The 22,133-nt window shown below is 50.2% G+C and overlaps 1 protein-coding gene across 1 annotated transcript in view; it reads left to right on the forward strand.

Annotated features, from left to right (window-relative positions):
* CLNS1A (chloride nucleotide-sensitive channel 1A) overlaps positions 1 to 22,133 on the forward strand; it is a 211,316-nt gene that overhangs the window by 57,074 nt on the left and 132,109 nt on the right. The window contains exon 4 of the mRNA XM_085623254.1: positions 9,986 to 10,096. Coding sequence (XP_085479380.1) covers positions 9,986 to 10,096 — 111 coding nt within the window. The remainder of the gene's footprint in view (positions 1 to 9,985; positions 10,097 to 22,133) is intronic.

Genomic DNA, 22,133 nt, shown 5'->3' on the forward strand with positions numbered 1-22,133 from the left:
CAGTCCGGACCTCACTGACTGTCTGCGGGGAAGGTCGAGTAAGATGCGTGCTGCGCATTTCTGGACTGTCTGAAGCCTTCTCAGAGTGGAATCAGGAGCACCAAGATAAAGTGCGTTATTAAAATCAAGGCGTGACTGAATTAGACCTTGTACGGCTGCTTGTTTAGCTTCCAGGGGGAGGAGAGGGAGAATTTTCTTTAACATCCTCATGATGCCAAAACAAGTGGCTGAGAGTTTTGTGGATTGTACATTAAAGGACAGAGATCTGTCCAGCCAGACTCCGAGACTCTTGATACTGTTTTTGGGAGTTGGGGGGGATCCCAAACTAGGTGGCCACAGGGAGGCGGGGAGACTAAGATCCGAGGGGCCTAGAAGCATCAGCTCAGTTTTGTCCCCATTCAATTTTAAGCACGATAGGGACATCCAGGTCTTCACTTCCTCCAGGCACTCTCTGAGCCCGCCCCGAGCAGGTGGATTAGCTGCCTGCGTCATAGAGACCACCAGCTGCGTGTTGTCCGCATAGGAGATGATCTTGATCCCAAATGGGCGGACGACATCAGCCAGTGGCCTCATGTACAGATTGAAGAGTGCAGGGCTCAGAGGAGCCCTGGGGGACTCCGCACTTCAAAGGTCTGCTGGTGGACACAGACTCTCCTTCGAACACACGAAAAGATCTATCCTCTAAGAAGGACTGGAACCAAGACCAGGCTTTATCCTTAATCCCGGCCTGGGATATGCGGTGCAGCAGAATGTCATGGCTGACCGTGTCAAAGGCCGCGCTGAGATCAAGGTGGATCACTGCCACTGATCCTCCTTGATCCAGGATTTTTCTGGCTTCCTCGGTGACCATGAGGAGGGCGGTCTCGGTCCCATGTTTTGGTCTAAAGCCCGTCTGGGTGGGGTCCAATAGGTGGTGATCTTCCAGGAAGTTTATAAGTTGTAGATTTATATATTTCTCCAGGATCTTGCTTGCCCATGGGAGCAGGGAAATGGGGCGAAAGTTGCTCAGATTGGTAGAGTCCAAATTAGGCTTTTTTAATAAGGCTCTGACCATAGCCTGCTTCCATCCGGTCGGGACCGTGCCAGAAAAGATGGAGGCATTTAAGACCTCCCTAATAATAGGTAGGGTGGTCTGCGAAGCTGCCATTATTATGTCTGGTGGGGCAGGGTCATCAGGGGATCCGGATTTTACTTTCGTGCTAAGGGTTCAAGAGTGGCGAGATCCAGAGGGAGGAAGTGAGTCAACGCGGGTGGCTGTTTACTGGGGGGGGGGGGCATGGGGGGGGGAGCAGGATGGAGAGAGGGGGTTGAAGGGGTAGGGTTTTTCAGGGGAAAGGCAGAGTAGATAGAGCTTATTTTCTGATGAAAAAATTCAACAATATTATTGCAATGGGTAGTGGACTTGTCCGCCTGCAGGCTAGGGGGCTGTTTAGTTAGTTTTTTAATGATTTGGAAAATTTCCTTGGGTTTAGATTTAGCAAGCAGGATTTTCGTGGAGAAGTATGAGGCTTGTGCCGCTTTTATCAGTGTTTTATATTCACTGATGGCTTCTTGATAGAGGGTTTTATTGTCTATAGAATAGTCAGATCGCCAACGTCTTTCCGATTTCCTGCAGAGTCGTTTCTTGTCTCTAAGAGTCTCCGTATACCACGCGGCAGTTTTGTGGGAACGTTTAAGCGTGATTTTCTTTTTGGGCAGAACGATATCAAGAGATTGAGTGAGTGATCCAGTTGATATAGGCCTGGTTAGCTAGGACGGGGTTGTCATTAATCATAGGTGGATTCTCAGCAAGTTTGCTGGTCCACTTGTCAACTGCTAGGTGGGACCAAGCTCTCGTGAGTCTAGTGGTAGGTGTTGGTTCAGGGGTTTTCAGCGCAGTCCAGTTAATGGGAATCAGGAAATGATCCGTCCAGGGCAGGAGAATAGGTGGACTGGTAAGAAGGCCAGGGCAGTTGCTGAAGACCGGGTCTAGCAAATGGCCCTTCACGTGGGTGGCAGAGGTGACCCGTTGGGAGAGTTGCAGAGCTGCTAGATCCTCTGCTAAGGTCAAGGCTATGTGGTCTGAAGATGACTCGAAATGAAAATTAAAGTCACCTAGCAGGATGAAATTGGATGTGATAATAAGACGTTCAGCCACGCTAAATGGTAGACTGACATGGAACTGCTTCGGAGGGCCGGGAGGGCGGTAGATAAGAGTGCCGGAAAGGCAACTGTTGGGTGATAATTCAATGTTGAAAGTAAGACTTTCACAGTCCGTAATGGTTTCGGAAACCACTCGGCAGTGGAGTTGTTCTTTATGAATTATCACCACGCCTCCTCCAATCCCTTTAAGTCGGTCTTGGCGGGAGATTTGGAAGCCTGGTGGGAGAGCTTCTATGACCGCTGGATCGGCCTCAGGGGATAACCAGGTTTCTGTTAGGAACAGAATGTCTGGTGTGTGTTCCTCTATTAGAAGCGCGATTTCAGCCGTGTGTTTGGGGAGAGAGCGGCAGTTCAATAAGAACATACGGAAGTCGTGTAGCGGTTCCGTGATTAATTTGGATTTGAAGGAGTAGTGGCATTTAGGACAGGTAGGCGGCAGGGTGTCAGCTTGATAGCTGTGTCGACTACAGTTGTTGTTGGGTGTCCTGAGACTGTGGAGGGTTGCAGCACTGTAGTGTATAGGTTCCGAGGACTGGGAGGCAGAGGGACTGGCCCTAGGCCCTGACTCGGCGCGGATGAGGGGACCAGGACCGACTTATTGGGGTTCAAACGAAGGCCGGAGGCCTGTTCAAAGGATCGCAGGATACGAAGACAATGGGGACCCAACTGGGCAGGATCTGCCAGGTAGATGAGAACGTCATCCGCGTAAAGAGCGATTTTGTCTGGCTCGACGTTGGGCTATTCCCATCCCCGCATCCGGTCACAGTACCGCATCCAGGACGCCAGAGGCTCCATCACTAAAGCAAAAAGCGGGGGGGGGGGGGGGGCAACCCTGCCTCGTTCCCCTGTGGACCGGGAAGGGCTCCGACAGGACCCCGTTTACTAGGACGCGAGCCAGCGGGAGGGCATACAGGACCTTGACCATGGCCCGAAAGCGGGGACCAAGTCCCATCGCCTCGAACATCTTGAAGGAAGCCCCAAAGCGGGGACCTAGTCCCATCGCCTCGCACATCTTGAAGGAAGCCCCAGTCCACAGAATCTAAGTCCACCAGGAGTAGCGCAAGGTAAGGAGTGAGGAGGTGGCGGTGAGCCAAGGCGGAATGCAGTCTTCGGAGACCGTGTCGGGTGCCACGGGAAGGCATAAACCCACATTGGTCGGGGTGGGCCAAAGTGGACAGATGGGGCCTGAGTCGTTGGGCAAGGAGGGTGGCGAACAGTTTGATTTCCGTATTGATGAGGGAGATGGGGCGGTAGTCCGTGCACTGCGGCGAAGGGGGCTGGGATTTCGGGATGACCACAACGGTGGCGATATCCGTTTCTTGGGGAAAGGCACCCTTCTCCACGGCCTCGTGGAACAACGCTTCTAAATGAGGGATGAGAACATCCCGGTAATGAGCATAATTTTCCTGGGGGAGACCGTCAGGTCCCGGAGTTTTGTCAGAAGAGACGAGAGCGATAGCATCTCCAATTTCCTCACGGGAAATGGGACGGTCCAGGGCGGTTTGGACAGTGGCATCAAGCTGCGGGAGGCAGCCGCTCTCACTGTCCATCAGGTCCGCCAGGGAGAGGGCCGGGGCCCGGGCCTCGTAGAGCCTGCGGTAGTAGGCAGCAAATGCCTGCGCCATCTCCAATGGGGCACGGCGACCCGTCCGGCATCACTATCTCGGGGTTTATACGATTCGCTCTGGGATACGTTGCCAGACGGTGAAGGAGTACGCCGTTCTTGTCGCCCCATCCATATACTCTGGCCACAGAAGAGCGCCAAAGGAGTCTCGCCGCATCCAGCGACAGCGGTTTAATCTCCATCCGAAGCCGGGCCAGAAGTCGCGTGTTGGAGCCGTCCGAGGATCGGGTCGCAGCTCGTTCGAGGCACAGGGCCTGTGCCTCCCGTGAGATAATCTGCTCCAGCTGGGCTTGGCGCTGGAGCCTGAGGCGGCCCTTAGCGACCCCCCCCCCTCCCTGATCGTGGCCTTACCCGCCTCCCACAGGGTGTCCAGAGAGGACACTGAGTCCTCGTTGGAGGGAAAGTACTGCCTGAGCTCCACCCCCACCGCCTTCCTAAAGTCTTTGTCCTGAAGAAACCAAGCGTTCAGCCTCCATGTTTGTCGGGCAGAGGCGGAAGGGGGCCCTGCGCGAATCCGCACCGGCGCGTGGTCGTAGATACCTCGCGGAAGAAGCGAGATTTCTTGAATCAGAAGACAGTCCGTCGACGGAATGAAGATGGCGTCCATGTGCCTGGGTATGGTGGGCCGCCGAGGTGTGTGTAAACTGTCTCACGTGGGAAAGCCACAGTCGCAAGGGGTCGCACAGACCAAGAGAGGCGGACCATGACCGCAGCTGCTTGGCCTGCGCGACTCTACTTGGGGATGGGGGGCCTGTCGTGTTGAGGTCCGTTGATGAGACCGCATTGAAGTTGCCCCCAAGGAATGTAGGGCCGGGGGGCAATGATGCCAAGAGCTCAACAGATTTAGCCAAACTCATTGTCCGCACCGAGGGGGGGGTGGGGGGGGGGGTGAATAAAGGGACACCAGGTTACGCGGGTTGCCATTGATCGTGCCACTAACTGCCACAAGAGTGCCCTGAGCGTCAAGGGTCGTGTGACCGGTCATCAGAGGAAGGGAGCGTCTTACTAGGATTGCCACCCCCCGGGAACCCCTAGTAAACCCAGAGTGTCACACTCTGTCAAATCCATAACGCGCCAGAAAGGGACAGTGATTACCCAACAGGTGGGTTTCCTGGAGGAATTAGATGTCCACCCCTATGCTCTGCGTGTACTTAAGGACGGCCATGCGTTTAAGGCAGTCCAGGACCCCATTAACGTTCCAAGACCTGATACGCAGGGGGGCATTTACTAATGGCATGTCGAACATGGTATGTGAAGTGCCAATGGAGCTACAGGCCGGAAGGGGGAGATCTGGTCTATCTGTTGCGTCAGGTGGAAGGCAAGGTGATGCATGAGTGCTAATTAACACAAACTAAGAAACATATTAAAACACAAAACTAAGAAGAAAACTCGGGACAATGATCCCGCACCCCGCCCTCCTCCCTACACTTCAGGAACAGAAGCATCTGTTGCCCAACAGCAAACCTAAGAGTGAACACCCAAACCAAAACGCTAGGTAAGCGGGAAGCTTGGAGGACCCCTCCTCATTTCAGGATGTGCTTGAGCGAACCATCAGAAGGAAAAGAAAATCAGATTAAACTAAGTATGTCCTCTGGCTGCGAAGCCAGGCCCGGCAGGCAGAGACGAGTTCAAACAGGGTCTTTCAGAAGCATTGGGCTGCAGGAGAGGTCTGTATTTGGGGGGGACCTGCAAGGATGGACAGGGCGAAGTGGCCCCAGGAGCCAAGTGGTCAGATGACCCAGAGCGCATCCCAGATGGTGGAGCATCGGAAAGAAACATCGGTGGAAGGGGGCGGCCGGGTGAGGAGCACTAACACGTCCGTCTCCGCCCACGGCGCCTGCGGGAGCGGCTTCGCTGCAGCTGAGGAGTGAGGGGCAGGGGGCGGGTCGAATCACCCCCGGCCCCATCCTGTCGCGGGGCCCGATCATCAGTGCGCCGCGGGCGTTCCTCCGTCGCCCAGGTCCAGGCTTCCGTTGGATTGTCAAAGAAAAGGGTCTTATTGTCGAACACCACCCGCAGACGCGTCGTGAAGAGAAGACGATATTGGATATTGAGTGACCTCAGCTTGTGTTTCACATCATCAAAAGAGCGACGCTGACCCTGTACTTCGTGGGTATAGTCTGGGAAGATCATAATGATGCGGTTCTCGTACAGGAGTTTCCCCTGTTTGCGGGCTTCCGACAGGATGGCGTCCTGATCTTTGAAGTTCAGGACCCGCATTATGATAGCCGGGGGGCCCCACCCGGGGGAGGCCTCAGGACCAGGGAACGATGGGCCCGCTCAATCACAAACCAGGGGGAGAGCGAACCTTTGGGAACCCACGATCAGAGCCATGTCTCGAAAGTCCACCGTACGGCCCTGCTCCGCCCCCTCCAGGAACCCCACCAGTCGAAGGTTGTTACGCCGGGACCTGTTCTCCGCATCTTCTGCCCGGCGGTGCAGATCCTGAGCTTGGGAGTGAAGACGAGTAACCTGCCCCTTGAGTTGCTGGACGTCCTCTTCAACAGTGGAGATGCGGTTTCCTTGATCCGGGCATTGGTGTTACGAAGGTCCTGCCGGATAAGGGTCACGTCCACACGCACCTCAGCGATCTTCCCCTTAACCGAAGTGTGGATAGCTTGCAGGATGGTTGACAACTCAGCTGAGGGTGGCGGCTCCTGCTCCGGCGCCCCCCCCAGAAGCACCCGCCTCCGAGGTGGTGAAACGGTCTCTTTTGGTATGGATGGCGGGGGCCTTTGAGGACCTATCCGTCCTGCTCTTGATAGCACCCCCGAGAGCCCAAGCACCCGGGCCCCCTGCAAATAAGTCCCACAGCGGGCAACCCCCACGCCCCCTGCGGGTGGCCCAAAGACGAGCCGGTAAAACGATCAGTGCCGAAGCACCGTGCAGTCCAAATCTCCGTCCGCGGAGATGCTGCGGGGAAGGCCCTCACCGCTCAGCGTTGTAAGTACGGACCAGCGAGCCCGACCAGACAGGCCCCGCCCGGGGCAAGCTGCTAAAGGTCCCATCAGGAGGGCTGCAAGCAAAGGGTGTCTCTCGGGATGGCTGAAGGGTGAGAAGGTGGACAGGACACAACAGTCGGCCAAGGAGGACCTCCCGGCCGTCAGGGGGTCCACCCCAAGCACCCCGCTGCTCGATGCCGCGGCCGAATTGGGGTCGCAGAATCGTCCAGGCCCACAGGCTTGAGATCGGGGTCTTGTCCAATCGAAGACTAGCCGTGCGCCCTCTGAGCGGGAGAGATCAAGCCAGGCAACGTGGGAAACCACACATGGTTGTGGCGGCCTGTGCGCGCGGGGGGGGGGGGGGCCCCAATTCCACCGTCCCGGACCCCGCCACCAGAGCCTCGCCAAGCTCCATCGCCGATCACCGTTACTCCCGCCGCCCGATACGGCGGCCGCTTCCCCAGGCAGGTCCCAACTAGAAGCGGGCGCGAGCAGGCCCGAGGACTCCAGATGTCACCTCCGCCGCCGCCCCTCACCAAGAGCAGCACTCGCCACCTCCTTCCGGCGGGCCAGGCACAGGAGATTGCAAACACTCCAGCGGGGGTGGGGGGGGAAGAGAGATAGGAGGGCGACACAGTTTCCGCCGCCCGACATGGCAGCCGTATCCACGAACACCCGCAGGCGGTGTAGAGAGCAGGAATGCTTCAGGCGCCTTCCCAGCGCCGCACACCGCGGGAGAGCACTGGGCCCACAGGAATCTCAACAATGCGCCCGGGAGGCGGCGCAGGTCAGCCTCCTCTCCCGGGACTGCCCAGCATCACCCGGCCGTGCCGTTAACAATAGTTAAACTGGACTGCCGGGACACCTAGGGAGACAGGGGGTCCGCACAGCTCCCGCCGCCCGAAATGGCGGCCGCCTCCATGCATACCCCACAACCAGAGCAAAGGGCAGGAGAACCCCAGGTGCCGTAGAGCCATCGGACTCCAAGGCCTCAAGCAGACAGGCCCCTCCCTGGCAGTCCGGAGCTGGCCGCCATCAGTCCTCAGCCCCCGTCGCCCGAATTGGCGGCCGAGATCGCGGTCACACTGCCAGGGCACCGGGGAACAGGCGACGGGTATTGCCGGGAATGCAGTCAGACAGCATCTCAGTCTCTCCCAGCACCGGCGGACAAAACACAACCTTCGCGGCCGCACGCTGCCGGAGCGCAGCAGGCGATGCGGAGTTAAGGACACAGGCGGCACCTCGGATTCGTCAGCACAGCTCTGGGCACCCCGACCCCGCGGGGGGGCCTCCCCCCTCCTCCAAGCACCCGGCCTGGAGGCCAGACGGCGAAGTTCATAGCCCGCAGGCAAGGCAGGTCAGGACGCAGAGGCTGCCATGTTGGGAGCGAGCTCCGGCCGGCCGCTAAAACGCAGCAGGTAACGGGCCGGATGGCCAAGTAGATGGGCGGATTGCGAGCGGATGGTGGAGGGGTCCGGGAGCATTCTCAGGGTGCGTCCACCATCTTGGCTCGCCAAGCCACGCCCCCCCCACTTCTAGATTTTAGTGTATAATATATACTTTGACTTTTCCTTTACACCAATAACACCCTGACCAGCGACCATGTTTTGGGATGCCTAGTCACTGGAGCATCATGCCATTTGTAATGTCACACATGTTCCACCCTAAAATATTGAGCACCCTACCTTGTGGGCAATAAGATGTGCTTGGGGGTGGGGTGGCTTATTTAATATTTAAAATCCAGTTTCCTACCTGTCAAAAGGAATATTTTGTCAAGCCCGGTCCAGAAGGCTGACGCTAATGCTACTGTCAGGCTACACAGGATAGGCCTGAAGTCATGTTTTCATTGCCGCTGTTGATCTCTTTAGCCTGTTTGTGGAGGCCTGGAGCAATTTGGGCAAAGACCTTCATAGGTCTGAGACATCTGTGGATTAGTCTTTTTATGCTTAGATTGTCCATCCTTGGACTGTTTAAAGTTCAAGTGATCCAGGCTAGTGGGCAAGATTATTTAATTCCTAGTAATGACTTTCAACCACTGAAATTATTGCTGAATATCTTGCAGTGCTTTCCTATTGTTGTCAACTCTGCCTTAACATGAAGTTTCTTCTGCTTGATGCCTTTCAAAGCTTCATTATTTTATTTTCCTGGAAGCCTGCACTTCTGTTAAGATATTTACCCAGCGTATGCCTTGAATGACCTAATAATGTCTGTGGGGTTCTCTCTGGAAATTGAGTTACGGGGACGGTGGTGAAGTCTTATTGTTCCCCCTTGTGCTACATTCACCTCTGGCCTCCGCCTTCGATGTCAGCTGTGTACAAGCGCACTCTGTCGTGGATTCCCACAGAGTCTTCTGCAGTTGTGTGCAGAATGTTTCTTGCCTGCTATAGATGCACCAAATCCCACTTGGGACACACCAGACTTAACTCTGCATCCAAAAGTATCATGTTTTTCAGACCATGTGCACATCTGACTGCTCCCAACAACGACCTTGAGATACAATCTTCTTTGATTATATAGATACTCTGTGTGTTGGATAAGGAGGTGATGGTGGAGGAAATTGGGAGGGAGTGACCGCTTACAGTTTTGAAATGTTATGTCTGTGTTGTAGATGCTTATGAGCACTCTACACATGCCACTAACATGAGTGCAGTTGTCCTCCATCAAGCTTATATTTCTGTAACAACTCCCAGTATTTAGTGATCCTTTCATAAGTAGCTGATGCACCTTCAAAAGGGCAGAAGTGGATAGGATAACACTAATCAAGAGATCCTAGAGCCCTTAACCACTACCCTGAGGCGCCCCCCTAGCCTTCACCCACTTTGGGGACCGATTGGCTTTGCACTAACTTCTTTCGCCACATTCTCTGTGTCAATCTCTCTTCGTGAAACATCAAATAATTACAGTTGCAGGAAGGGGGTAGGACTTCTGTGCTTTCACGGGCATGAAACCAAAGGAAGCCAAGTGAATCTACTTGCCTCACACATGATTGTGGGAGATGGCTTACCCTTGGAGAAATTTAAATGAGGCACCACTGCTGGGTCTCCTCAATGTAGCATTTCCAACCCTACTGGATCTATTGAATACTGTATATTCTATATTATTCCTGAAACTAACTCTTGCCAAAAAACTCAAATTCATGGGTGGGTGTGTCGCTTGCACTATTTAAAAAATAATAATAATACTCAAGTACATCTCTTCGCTAATATTGTTTTGTACGTATTTGTTTGCTTGAATCACTGCTGACTGGGTCTTGTGTACTTTTTCTTTGTTTTGTTAGTGGAAGCTATGTTTTCCGCCATGTGTGAATGTCAGGCTCTGCATCCAGACCCAGACGATGAAGATTCTGATGATGATTTTGAAGGAGAAGAGTATGATGTAGAGGCACACGGTTTGTGAAAACATTGTTTTCTTTGTACAAGTACACATTTATTGCGCTGTTGCACTGACTTTAATTGTGGCATGGCTAGTGTGTTTGCATAGGTAATCTTACAGTAGCAGTTTTGCTTGTGTGAAGGGAAAAGCAGGTAGACTTTCTAGTGTACTAACCGATCATCCATCTGCCGTTCTTCAGAACCAGGAGAAAATGCCGCCTCCTTGTGGCCAATCAAAAGCTGACTTGCAAAACTCTAATTTAAAGACTCTCCTACCAGGCAGCCTTTAGCTACAATACAACCAAATGCTTTTCGCTGACTATGCCAAAAACATAAGGGTCTTTGGCCCACCCCATTTCTTACAATTAGTTGACGTTTTTGTCACTCTTATTTGCTTGCCTTTTGTAGGAAAGTGGCAATGTTTTTACATTGTCACCCCACTATTTTGCCTGCTATTTGATTAGATTTCGACTGGAAGTGCACTTGGTCCCTGCTAACCAGGTCCCCAGTGTTATATCTCTTTCCCAAAACTGTACAGTTGTTTTCCCCAATTGCCAATACCTTTATCAGTCTCTATAAGTCTCTAATAAATGGTACCCCTGGTACCTAGGGCCTCCTAAGGGCTGCAGCACAAATAGTGCCACTCTAAGAGACCCCTCACCAAACACATGCAAGACAGCCACTGCAAGATGCGTGTGTTTGTGCAGACAAAAGTGAAAACGTGACCTGACACTTCCCTGTGTGCCATGTCCCTTAACACTACATGTAGTATTTGGAAGTCACCCCTACAGCAGGACTTACAGCCCTAAGGCAGGGTGCCTAATATTATGTACGGTATATCTGCATGAGCAGATATGCCCATTTGCTGGTCTATCCCTCCTCCCCCCCACCCCCCCTGTCTAGAGCCCTTTGGCACCTGGACAGGCTGGAGAATTAGCAAGTCAGGTGGCGTGCCCATCCCCAGGCTAGTACCACCCCTAAGATGGCGTAACCTGAAGTGGACATAACTTTCCAGAGTTGGTCGTCTTGGTGATGGCGCACTCTGGGACATGGTTATGCCTACTTCCTGCATGAAGGAATCATATAGGGTACATAGTAACTTCAGGGGTAGGTATCCCATTGGCTACTACCCTACACTCCCCTAACACGCATAAATTCAGTATTTAGGGGAGGCCCTGGCACCAGAAAATCAGATCCTGCTGACCTCAGAAGAAGACTATCATGGAGATGCGCAAAAAGCAAGAATAGAAGACCCAGCAACTGACTTGGCACCAACCCTGCCAGCCTGCTTGCTGACTATGACAATTGCACCAAAAGACGTCCTGTCCTGCAGCTGCTGTCTCTCCAAAGACTGGGAGACCTGCCAGCACATCAACCAAGAACTCCAGTGAAGCAGCAGAGCTGCTCCCCTGCATCCTGAAGGCACCAAAAGAGACTGAGACCTCAAACCCGACGCCAAAGAACACCATTGCACTCGGCGCTCCAATTCCCAGTTGAAGTGGGCCAACAGTGCCAGCATGGTCCCACCCCCCCCAGCCCTCCAGAGACTGAGTCCACTGTTGTTTCACCCCTAGTGAAGTCCCTGATGTTGCCTGAAGCCTCTGTTAGAAGGCCCCATCTACTGCATCTGCTCCCAGTAAGGAAAATCTGACGCCTAAAGACACCTCTGCACCAGTCACCCCTGGCCCGTGCAGAAGAGGACCAAAAGTGTCCTCCTGTATCCGCTCATCGTTAGGCCTGAGCCCCCCTGTTGGTGCAGCCCAACTGGCCTCCCAGTCCAAGCCTGCAGCTTCTTTACACAAATACAGATCCGCATAGATTAACAAAGGGCATATGCTGCTGGTATCTTGCTGGTGCTGCCTTGGAACTTGCCCTACACTCGCCTTAAGTCCAGGAGATTAGTCCCGTAAGTCGCTGTACTTCACTTGACTGCCGTAATTGTTCTTCCTCCCATAAGATAACATTACAGCTTCTGAAAAATGAACTAGAGGTCCACTTTTTAAACGTAAAAGTATTTGTCTTGCAAAACTTACTTACCTGATCGTATTGATTTTGGTGCCTAAATATATACATATAAAGATGCATGTTATTTTTATAAATTGGTGTGGATCTCCTTTTTGAGTTGTGTGCATCATTTATTTACCATTGTGTGTATTTGCAGATGTCTAACACTCCTCTCAGATAAGACTGAGCCTGCTTGACAATACTACCCCCTAGAAGAGTGCGAGAAAGGGCCTCTTTTCACATGGTTAGCCCACACTTTTTGCCTAGTATTATTTGATGTGGTTTTGATTGTAGTGCACAGGGTCCCTGCCAACTTGGTCCCCTGTACCAGTGTTTCCTCCCTAAAACCTACCCACAATTGGTACTTCTGCCCCATGTAAGTCCCTAGTAAGTAGTACCCTGGGTACCTAGGGCCTGAAAGCTGAAGAGGGTCCATAGGACCCCGCTCACTAGGGCCATGCCACTGCAGCTTTCATGCCCTTGTGAGGGGAAAAATGAGTAAGTCAACATGGCACCCTGCCTGCGTGCCATGACCGCCAGCACTGCCTGTAGGTAAAGGGTTGTCACCCTTCTAGCATGCCTTACAGCCCTAAGGCAGGGTGCACTATACAACAGATGATGGCATATCTGTATGAGCAGATATGCCCCTACAATACTTAAGTCCATTCTTGAATATTGCCAAGGAAGCCATAAGGAATTCATGGGCTGGAAACTTGATAACTCAGCACCATGATGACTTCACTGAAACCAGAACTGTTTGGTACCAAACAGCTCCTTGTAATAAATCCACACTAATGCCTGTTTGAGATTTATGAAAACATTTACTCAGAGGGCACCTCGGAGGTACCCCCTGTAAACCTATCGACCCTGGTGCTTTAGGCAGCCTACCACACACAGACATGACCCCTGGATGGAGAGTCCCTGCTCTCTGCCAAGGATGTGCATTGTTTTGGTCCCAGAGTTGTCACATCTCCTCCCCCAGGATGGGCCAGTGCTCGAAGGGGAAGCTTCAAAGCCTTGCCGCCTTTGTAATGCAACCTCCAGCCTCTGCTGCTAGCAGCAGATAGCAGCCCCCGGGTTACACCCCCACTTTGGGTGGGAAAAACCGAGGGAAAACTTAGACTAGGAGGTTTGCCCACCTTTGCCAACTCCACCCCTCAGTTGGAGTAGGTGAAGTTAAGCACACTTTTCAGTCCCCTCCATCTTTAATATGAGGGGACTCCTCCAATCAGGACTAGGTCTATGCCCCCTCCCACAGGAATGTAGCATAATAGTGGGTGTAGTCATCCCAGGTAAGGTGCCATTGGCCCTACGTACTGCTCCCATAGAACGCCACCTAAATATAATATTTAGGTGGCTCCCCCAGACCTAGATCTGCGACGACCTAAGAAGAAAGAAGACATCCCTTTGAAGAAGCCTGAAGATGACGACGACTGCCTTGGACTCCACTCTACCGGTCGGTCTCCAGCTTTGTAGAATTGCCGACCAAAAGACGACCTGTCTTGCAGCCAGCAACACCTGAAAACCCGGGGATGACAGCTGCCTTCGAAAAAGACTCCAATTTTCAATGGACAGCAGAGCTGTCCAGAAGAAATCGACTCAAAGGGCTCCGGAACCAGCAGGAACTGCAGTTCCTGCCCACTCTGCACCTGACTCCCACGGCCCCCGTCGGAGTGGCTCACCTGTCCAGCAAAGTCTCCCAAACTATTCTAACCTAGAGTCCAGCGTTCGTTGACCTCTTCTGGACCCCTCGACGATGCTTCTGCCTGAATCCATAGGCTTCCTGTTGGGGCGACGGGCTCTGGTAAGAAGTCTTTGATGTTGCAAGGCACCCCTGTACCCGAAGCCCCTGCTCCTTAGTGAGCTGAATCAACGGTGCCCCTACGACCCCCTACATCTCTGCTTACCTCTGCTGTCAATGATCTCCCTCCTGCAACCTCCAGTGCAACTCCTGCAGTCTGTTTGTCAAGAACAGAATCCCCATTGAAAAGCATTGGACGCCCAATGCTGGATTTGCACCCTGCACCCGTCCACCCTGTACCGCCGGTGGTGTATGCAATGGCAGCGTTGTGATTGGACGGGGCGCCGACCAGCCAGGCATCTATTGGGAAGCCATTTTCTCCATGTAGGCTGCATGCAGCCTACATGGAGAAAAGGCAGAGTGCGCCTGACTGGCTTGGTCAGCCCCAGAGGGCCAACCAAATAGTCAGCGCCCTCAGCGGTGGGCGAGCCACTCCTCTGCGCTAGAGCAAATCGCCCCCCCCCCCCTCCCCAACCCCAGAGCAAATCGCCCCCCCCCCCCAACCAAAAACCTCTGCTTTCTCGCAGTGCGAGAAGCGGAAACATAAAACGGAGGTTTTACCATTTTATGTTTTTGCTTCTCGCACTGCGAGAAAGCAGTGGGGTGACGCTCCTCCGCCCTAGTGGAGGAGCCTCCCCTGCATTATTGATCAAACTCTTGCAATAAATGTCTTGCTCTCCTCTGTGTTAGGCCTAAGGCTGCTCGCCCACGCTACCACTAATAGAGCACTTTGGGTTTCACATTTAGCCTAGTACACTTTTAGGGAACCACTGGACTCTGTATATGGTATGCCACTAGGTGGTTATACCGTGCACAGAGTCCGCTTCCTACAAAGAGCACCTTGGGATTGCTAGAACCAGCCCCTGCCCACTAGTTAGGGAATACCTGGACTCTTTCACGATATACCTCTTTTTAGTATATCCTATAAAGAGCCAGCTTCCTGCACCTTTCAATTCAGTGGCTGTCCTACCTCTTCTGTTTATCCTTCCGCTGGAGCCTTGCGTCTTTATCATTCTTGTAATTGGATAACTTGTATCTTTCCAATGTTTACATTTGGGAACTTCTTTTTTTCTTTCCCAATTTTCTTCAGTACTTCGAGAGTACATGCATTTTCTAGCTCCCTCACTCAGGTGCTGCTTTCTTCATCCAAACACACTCTCTCACCTCCTCCATATTGTGCTACTACTCGTGTTCTTCCTTCCCTCCAGCCCACGGGTTCAGTGTTGCTGTTTCCCTTCTGAGTTGCTCTTTCTCCCCTTCCCACACTCTGCTTTATTAAATTTTATCACCCACCCACTTCCTGTTGCTTCACTCCACCAGCTCCTCCATTGCTTCCTGAACCCTTTTTTAGGTCACGCCTACGCAGCGCGCAAGCGCTGCACTGGAGTGACCTCTTGGAATCACTCCGGGCTTTTGTGGAAACTCGTACATGTTTTGCACTGTTTCCAATTAATACTCGTGCATGTATGGCATTTACCTTGCGGGAGCGAGCAGCGGCGCCATCTGTTTGCAATTATCGCGCCTGCCGCTGCTCGCTCCCACAAGGTAAGCGCTGTACATGCCCTCAGCGTCTACAGGCATCCAGTATCCTGTTACTAATGACTTTACAGCTTTCATTGCTTGTTTACCGGCTGCGCTAGTCTTTCAGCGCCTGTTGGTGCAATTGACTTCAGCAGCTCTCGAACGCTGCATGCTCTATATCAAACCGAGATGTTTGCGCAACCTTGGGGTTTTTAGTGTTGCGTCATGGCCTCACATTCTGCCGTCTACACTAAAGTGGTCAGAGGATCTTCACATGCCAGGAAGCTACCGGTTCTACTGTGACAGACATAGCCTGCAAGAGGCCGCCATTTTAAGGAGTTTTATAAGACCAGGGTTCGAAGCAGACTACAACGAGTACTTTAAGGGAGGAAACAAGCACGTCTACATTGAAAATTCTGGTGCACTTTATTAGCAGCAGAGTAGCTGAACTAAACAGGTTTTTTTTTTTGCTTTTAAACCCCCACCACCACTGATGATGACCAATAAAATTTTTTAAAAAAAATAAACCCCCACCACCTACCCATCGTTTTCCTTGGACACTTGACAAAATCCACTATAAAATGTTCATTAGAATGTATTTGTTATGTGAAATATTTTGGGTCGAAATGTAGTTTCTCTAGTCCAATAAATGTAGATTAAAAAAATAGTCAGTGGGGGGGCTAACGTTTTAAAACGCGCGCTTCAAAAATACGACATGCAAACCAGATCACGTTTATTTGCAGGTAATAACTTTTTTTTTTAATGCACGCGATTTGACAAGCCTGTTTTAGAGCAGTATAACGATATACATTGAAGCCTCAACTCCATCAATATATATTTGTATAAAATTTCAAATCTTACAAGGGGATGACAAAACCCACCTGCTTTAGTAGTCACTACCTTCTAAGAGTCCGGCTCGGCGGCAGTAGCAGCAGCAGCAGCAGCAATCCTCTTAGAAGCCATTTTACTGAGAAAAGATGCTAATAACAAAACCCCACCGAAAAATAGAATAAAATAGAAAAAAAAAGTCTCTCATAGGACGGCTAGTATAATTTACAACACAGAAAGGCTCTTGGGAAGTGTGGCTGGGCCTCTAGCTTATATACACTGAGTTTATCCCTCCTCGACTGGGTAATTAACGCTACTGGGCAATTAACAAAACAGGTGAGGCTCAGAAGTAATTAGTACCTCTGGGCAATAATGACGTCACGCCTCCTGCACGTGGTATGAGCGAAGGGCGTGGCCTCATGGGGCGTACTCTGGGATTCGAGGATGTTTCTCGAAGTTACTTTACTTAAAAAAATAAAAATAAGATCGACAGCCAACTTCCTATGTTATGTGGTCAGGGCTACTATCACGTTTGTACAGTTCGTGTTGCTGTTGTCTTTGGTTTGCGTGGAGGAGATTAAGCGACCCCCAATTAATGCGTGTCACATTCAGCCAGTCCAAAAATCAAGCTGCACTATGGGGCTTGGAGTTTAGCTTTTAGAATTGTAAATATGAATCCCTCAGTCAAATTATGCACCGAGTTGTTGCATAAAAGGCCTGGGCAGGCTGAAGATTGCCTAGGAGTGCCACATGGCTGCCTAGCCTCCCTGCCCACGCCAGTAAAAAATATTCCGGGAAAAGTATGGCAATCTAGTATTCTTTCCCTTTTGAAATATAAAGCGAAACTGCAAAATCTGAAGAAATGACGTACAAAGTAATTTAGAGCTGCCTGGGTTATTTCCAAATGATTACTAAAGCAAACAGAAGGATAACAGTCATGTTGTAAAAGAATATTGAGAATTGTACGCCAGTTATTTTTCACCTACACCTTTGACTTTCCAGAACAGCAGAACATAAACAAAAGGCTGGTATCTTTTTTCTGAACCATGTATACATGGGTCAGTTGGGCAGCTATGGTGTAACGGCACATATACTCATTGTTGCGCTCCGCACTGGTCTGTGGTCACCTTCAAACATTCTTGGCTTTTTAGCAATCATAGCTTGGGATTCTGGGACTTATTGATTTGTTTCTCTCCCGTAAAGGGTGTAGCCCTACAAGTTCCAATTTGCAAAGACCAGGCACCAGGAAAGTGACACTGATTACTTGGGGTGTTTTGACAGCTAATATGATGGCTCTAGAACAACTCCCATATACTTGCTTAGTGCCCATTAGGCCGACTGGCGTGTAGGGCAGCAACTTTTCAACATGCTGCACAGCAGCCGCAATGCTCTACACTATAGCTTTAAGAAATTGGCAAAGGCAATTGCTCTGGCTAAACACTTTTAAGGTCCCAAAGGCGAGACCTATTGGCTATGCGAATGCTTGTTTTTTTTTGGTGACCTCAAACTGCCGTTTGCATGCATGTATCCTCACACAAGTGCACCAGCAGCTGTCAGCAGTGGCTATGTCGGCATTGGATCATCCTATCAAACTCTAGTAGATGGTATTGGGCATCATGTAACTGAAAGCAAACAAATCAAATCTAAGGCCCTAGTGGGTATACTCCACTCTTCTATAAAACAGTTCCACACCCTCTCACCGATCATCACAGGACTGTTTAATGAGTTGTTGATTTTGCAAAAATGACAAACTCTATGATCGAATCCCCAGTATCATTAATACGAGCCCATAAGTTGCTCTGCCTAGAGGCCAATATCCTTATTTAATACAGCCTCCCATACCAGGTCCAAACAATCTTGACCAAGTGTATTATTCCCAGAAGGAATTGCAGTGATAACCCACAACACGCTCTTTATATTGTGGATAATGCTTAAAGAATGACCGATGTCTGATAATTGATGCAACAAAAAAAGCAGTTGTTAAAGTACACTGCCCATATCTAGAGAACTCTCAGGCCGTGTGGATTTGGTCCTAAATTTTTCAAATGCGTACTCTGTGGGTATACGAACGCCAAGGTAAGAACAAGGGTAAATGCAGTTCTCTCAAACCCATTTGAAGAGGCGAATGGCAGGGCTGCCTCCCCTTTCTCCCTACTTTTCACACTCCACATCGAGCTGATGACCGAGAAGGTGAGATGGGACAATCTCACAGGGATAATATGGGAAGATCTAAACAAACTGAGTCAACCCAGAGTTTGTGCAGGTTTCACTTTACTACCCCCCATTCACTTAATCTCGGAGCTCACACGCTTCTTTGCAGTATTAGAATTCTCTCTTTAACTTGCAAAAATTGCAAATGCTCGATGTCCAGGGCGACCAGAAGGCTACAACTGGAAAACAGTACCCAAAGTCATGGACCACCAGATTGATATATTTAGATGATTAGGTTTCAAACACCCCACTCCTCAGTACCCCCTTTCCATCTATATTTTAAAAAAAATTCAAGGGGAAGTGGATAACTATATCTCGGTGGAAAATAATCTGCGGATAGCCTGAAAGGTGCTGTATCCAGAAGAGGGCTAGGCATTCGCAATGTAGTACAATATTACTAGGCCACACAGCTGTGATGCATGGTGGATTGGAGCAGGACCAAATCTGAAAAACATTGGTGTTTTGCAAACTGAATTATAGCAGAGTCCGTATTTGAAAGGTACCCTGTCTACTGAAAAGGAATGAAAGGAATAGAGCTTGGGTTCTGTATTCATCCCCAGTAACAACAGCCACCCTAACGGTGTAAAGATAAAGTGGCAGTAGAGAGAGGTTTCCGCTTCTGATCAACCCTCCTCCAAAAAATAAGCAACCCGGACTTCACCCATCCCTAATAGATGAGGAGCTCAGCAAGTGGCAGGAGCAATGATACAAAAAGATATGTTACTTCTGTATTGACTGACTTAATGTTTAATATGCTGTGCCAGAAACCAAATAGATGTGGTGCCTTCAGGTCAGGGGGTTGGATTACCAACACAGCTTCTAGACCCTTTGCAAGTAGGTCATTGACTGCATTTGAAAAATGGCTCATTGTGAAGGAGAAAGACAAAACCCTGCAGGCAGATATTTTCACAGTGGCGGCTTCTCCGCTATGGCAGAGGTGCATTGCTCCTTGCTTTGAGCAGTGGAAAGGAAATATAAAATGATAATAACTGTTAATTATTATCATTTTATGTTCCCTTCCTGGGCGGGTGAGCGGGGATGCTCTGCTCACGGAGCAGGGCAGGGGAGAAGTTATTTGCCCACTCATAAGTGGGCAATCACTGTTTGGTCGGCCCTCCCGGGCTGCCCAAACTAGTCATGCGCACTTTCCCAATTCTCCATGCAGGCTGCATTACAGCATGCATGGAGAACAAGCCCAGTCTCTCATTCTCTGGTTGAACATCCAACTAGGACAGGACCTTCAAAAGCAATCACAACGCCGCACTGCAGCGTTGTGATTGGTCAAGGGAACCTTGTTGCTGTCAAGTCTCGGTCTGCATGACTCGCGGGTGGGGGGGCGGGGCGTTCGCGCGCAGGGGGGCGTGAGGTAGCACATTGAAAACCAAAACATTTTTGAAAAACATAATTACACACTTACCTTACCGCCATTCCTGCCACCTCCTCTCTGCTCCTTCTCTCTCCTCGTGGCGTGGGACAGGAAGCCAGGAACATCAATGCTCCCTTGACCAATCACAACGCTGCAATGCATCATTATGATTGGTTTTAGAGCCTGGGCTTGTTCTCCATGCAGCCTGCATGGAGAACTGGAAAAGTGCGCATGACAGGTTTGGGCGGACCAAGAGTGCCGATCAAACCGTCATTGCGCACTTAGGAGTGGGCAAACCACTCCTCCCCTGCGCTGCTCTGTGAGCGGTGCAGAGCACACCCGCCCGCACATGAAGTAAACATAACATGATAATACTCTAAAAGTTATTATCATTTTATATTTCCGTTCCTTTCCACTGCTCAAAGCAGTGGGGCGAGGGTCCTCTGCCATAACGGAGGAGCCACCACTGCTGCTGTTTCTGCCTTTTTGTCCCACACCAAGAGGAGAGAGCAGGAGCAAGGAGCATAGACGTGGCGGCTGGAACGGTGGTAAGGTAAGTGTATGATTTCCCCCCCCCCCCCCCCCCCCCAAAAATTGTTTTTGTTTTTCAGTGCGCTACCTTGTGCTTGCATCCCCCACCCGCGAGTCCTGCCGACTGCGACTGTATTTTTAAGCTATTAAAGGTCACTCAACCAGAAAAATCCTCCAGCCAAAATAAATGGGATGGACAGTTCACTTACAAATATAGAATGGGTGTAGGTATATTACTGTTCCCGGGCAACAGCTCAAAGCATGATGGTGAGGATAACCACCCTAAAAAGAACACTCTATTGAGACTGAACTGTAGCTAGATTGCACATCTAGAAACTGAGAAACCAGATGCTTGCTGGAGAAGCTGCAGGAACGCAGGCCCCTTGCTCTACTTGTTTTGACAAGATATTGAAAGGAAGTACTAAAGGACATAGATTAGTTCTTTAATACCCAGATTCCAACCTATACCATCCTAAGCTTCACTAATAAACCGTGTCCTCTTCGCTTACTGTGGCAGAGGCAGATGGCTCTTGCTTTTTGTACAGCATACAAAGCAATCACTTCAAATTGTGGCACAAACAAAATAAATATTAGGAATACTGGGAATGATAAAGTTACTTGACTTACAGGAACACACATGCACCAACCTTGAAGAAATATGGGGGCCTTTTCTCAAGTTCTTCACAAATAAAGCTCGGGAACCTGCATGCCCCGAAGTACCGAAGAGTCCTGCAAATTGTCCTGGAGACTACCATAGCAGAGAGTCAGTAGGATACAGGGCAACTCCTGAGCAAGGTTGTGCCAAAACACTACATATACCTAAAAATTCATGACTTGTTGAAGGGAATTGAAAGTGGATCCTTAGAGGGCGAGAGATGAATCGCCCTTGTAAGGAGAGGGAGGACAGAGTGCAACGGTTCATCACTTCCTTTTACACATTCCGTTCTCGTCAGCCAGTGGCATGCATGTTTACATTCTCAGAAACTGAATAAAAATAATTTATTCATAAACTGGTTGCCAGCTGCAGTGGTACCTTTTAAAACATTAAATTATGTAACCATTCCCCTGCCTATGATTTTAATGTATTTTGCTCCTTTAAAAAGGTTTTCTGGTACAAGTCCTTCATTTAAAAATAAACATCTGAGCCAAGGAACTTAATTGTTACAAGTGCAAAGACCAAGCACTATTGGCTTAATAAATATGAACGTCTAAGCTGTTACCACATACTTTAATTAGGGTCTGCAGACCTAACCTGCTTGTCAGACCTAAAACGGACAGACCCTATTTTTTTATTTTTGTGCATTTCTTTTCAACTGTGGGTAAATTTATAACCAGCCCAACAACGATTGTGTGTTTAAGGAGCCTCTGTTAGATGACCAAAATTTGATGCTGTGCCGTGCAGTATTTTGGTGCTGTCCTTGTTCACAACTTTTATCTGGGTTTTTCAATAGGAAATACATACACTGATCAACTCTCATCCCCCCCCCTTTCATATAGCCTCAACCCACTATACTCTGCACAGTAGTTTCTAATGCCAAACATACGTGGCAAATATTTGACTTTGGAAAGTTTGGTTAAGATTTGTTAAATAAGGCCATAGTTATGTAAGGCATTGAATATCTGAATTCTAGTTCAGACGGAACCCTTATTAAGTTACTGCCTTGCACCAGGACTTCCATGTGGTTCTGCCCCACTGAGCATGGGTGCGAATGTTGCAACACCAGCATGGGTTTGATCCTTTTGGGCTTCAGAACTAGAATACTCTTGATTCTCAAAGCCTGCGGTATTCAGG

Source organism: Triturus cristatus, chromosome 8 (assembly GCF_964204655.1).
Source record: "Triturus cristatus chromosome 8, aTriCri1.1, whole genome shotgun sequence".
Lineage (NCBI taxonomy): Eukaryota > Metazoa > Chordata > Amphibia > Caudata > Salamandridae > Triturus > Triturus cristatus.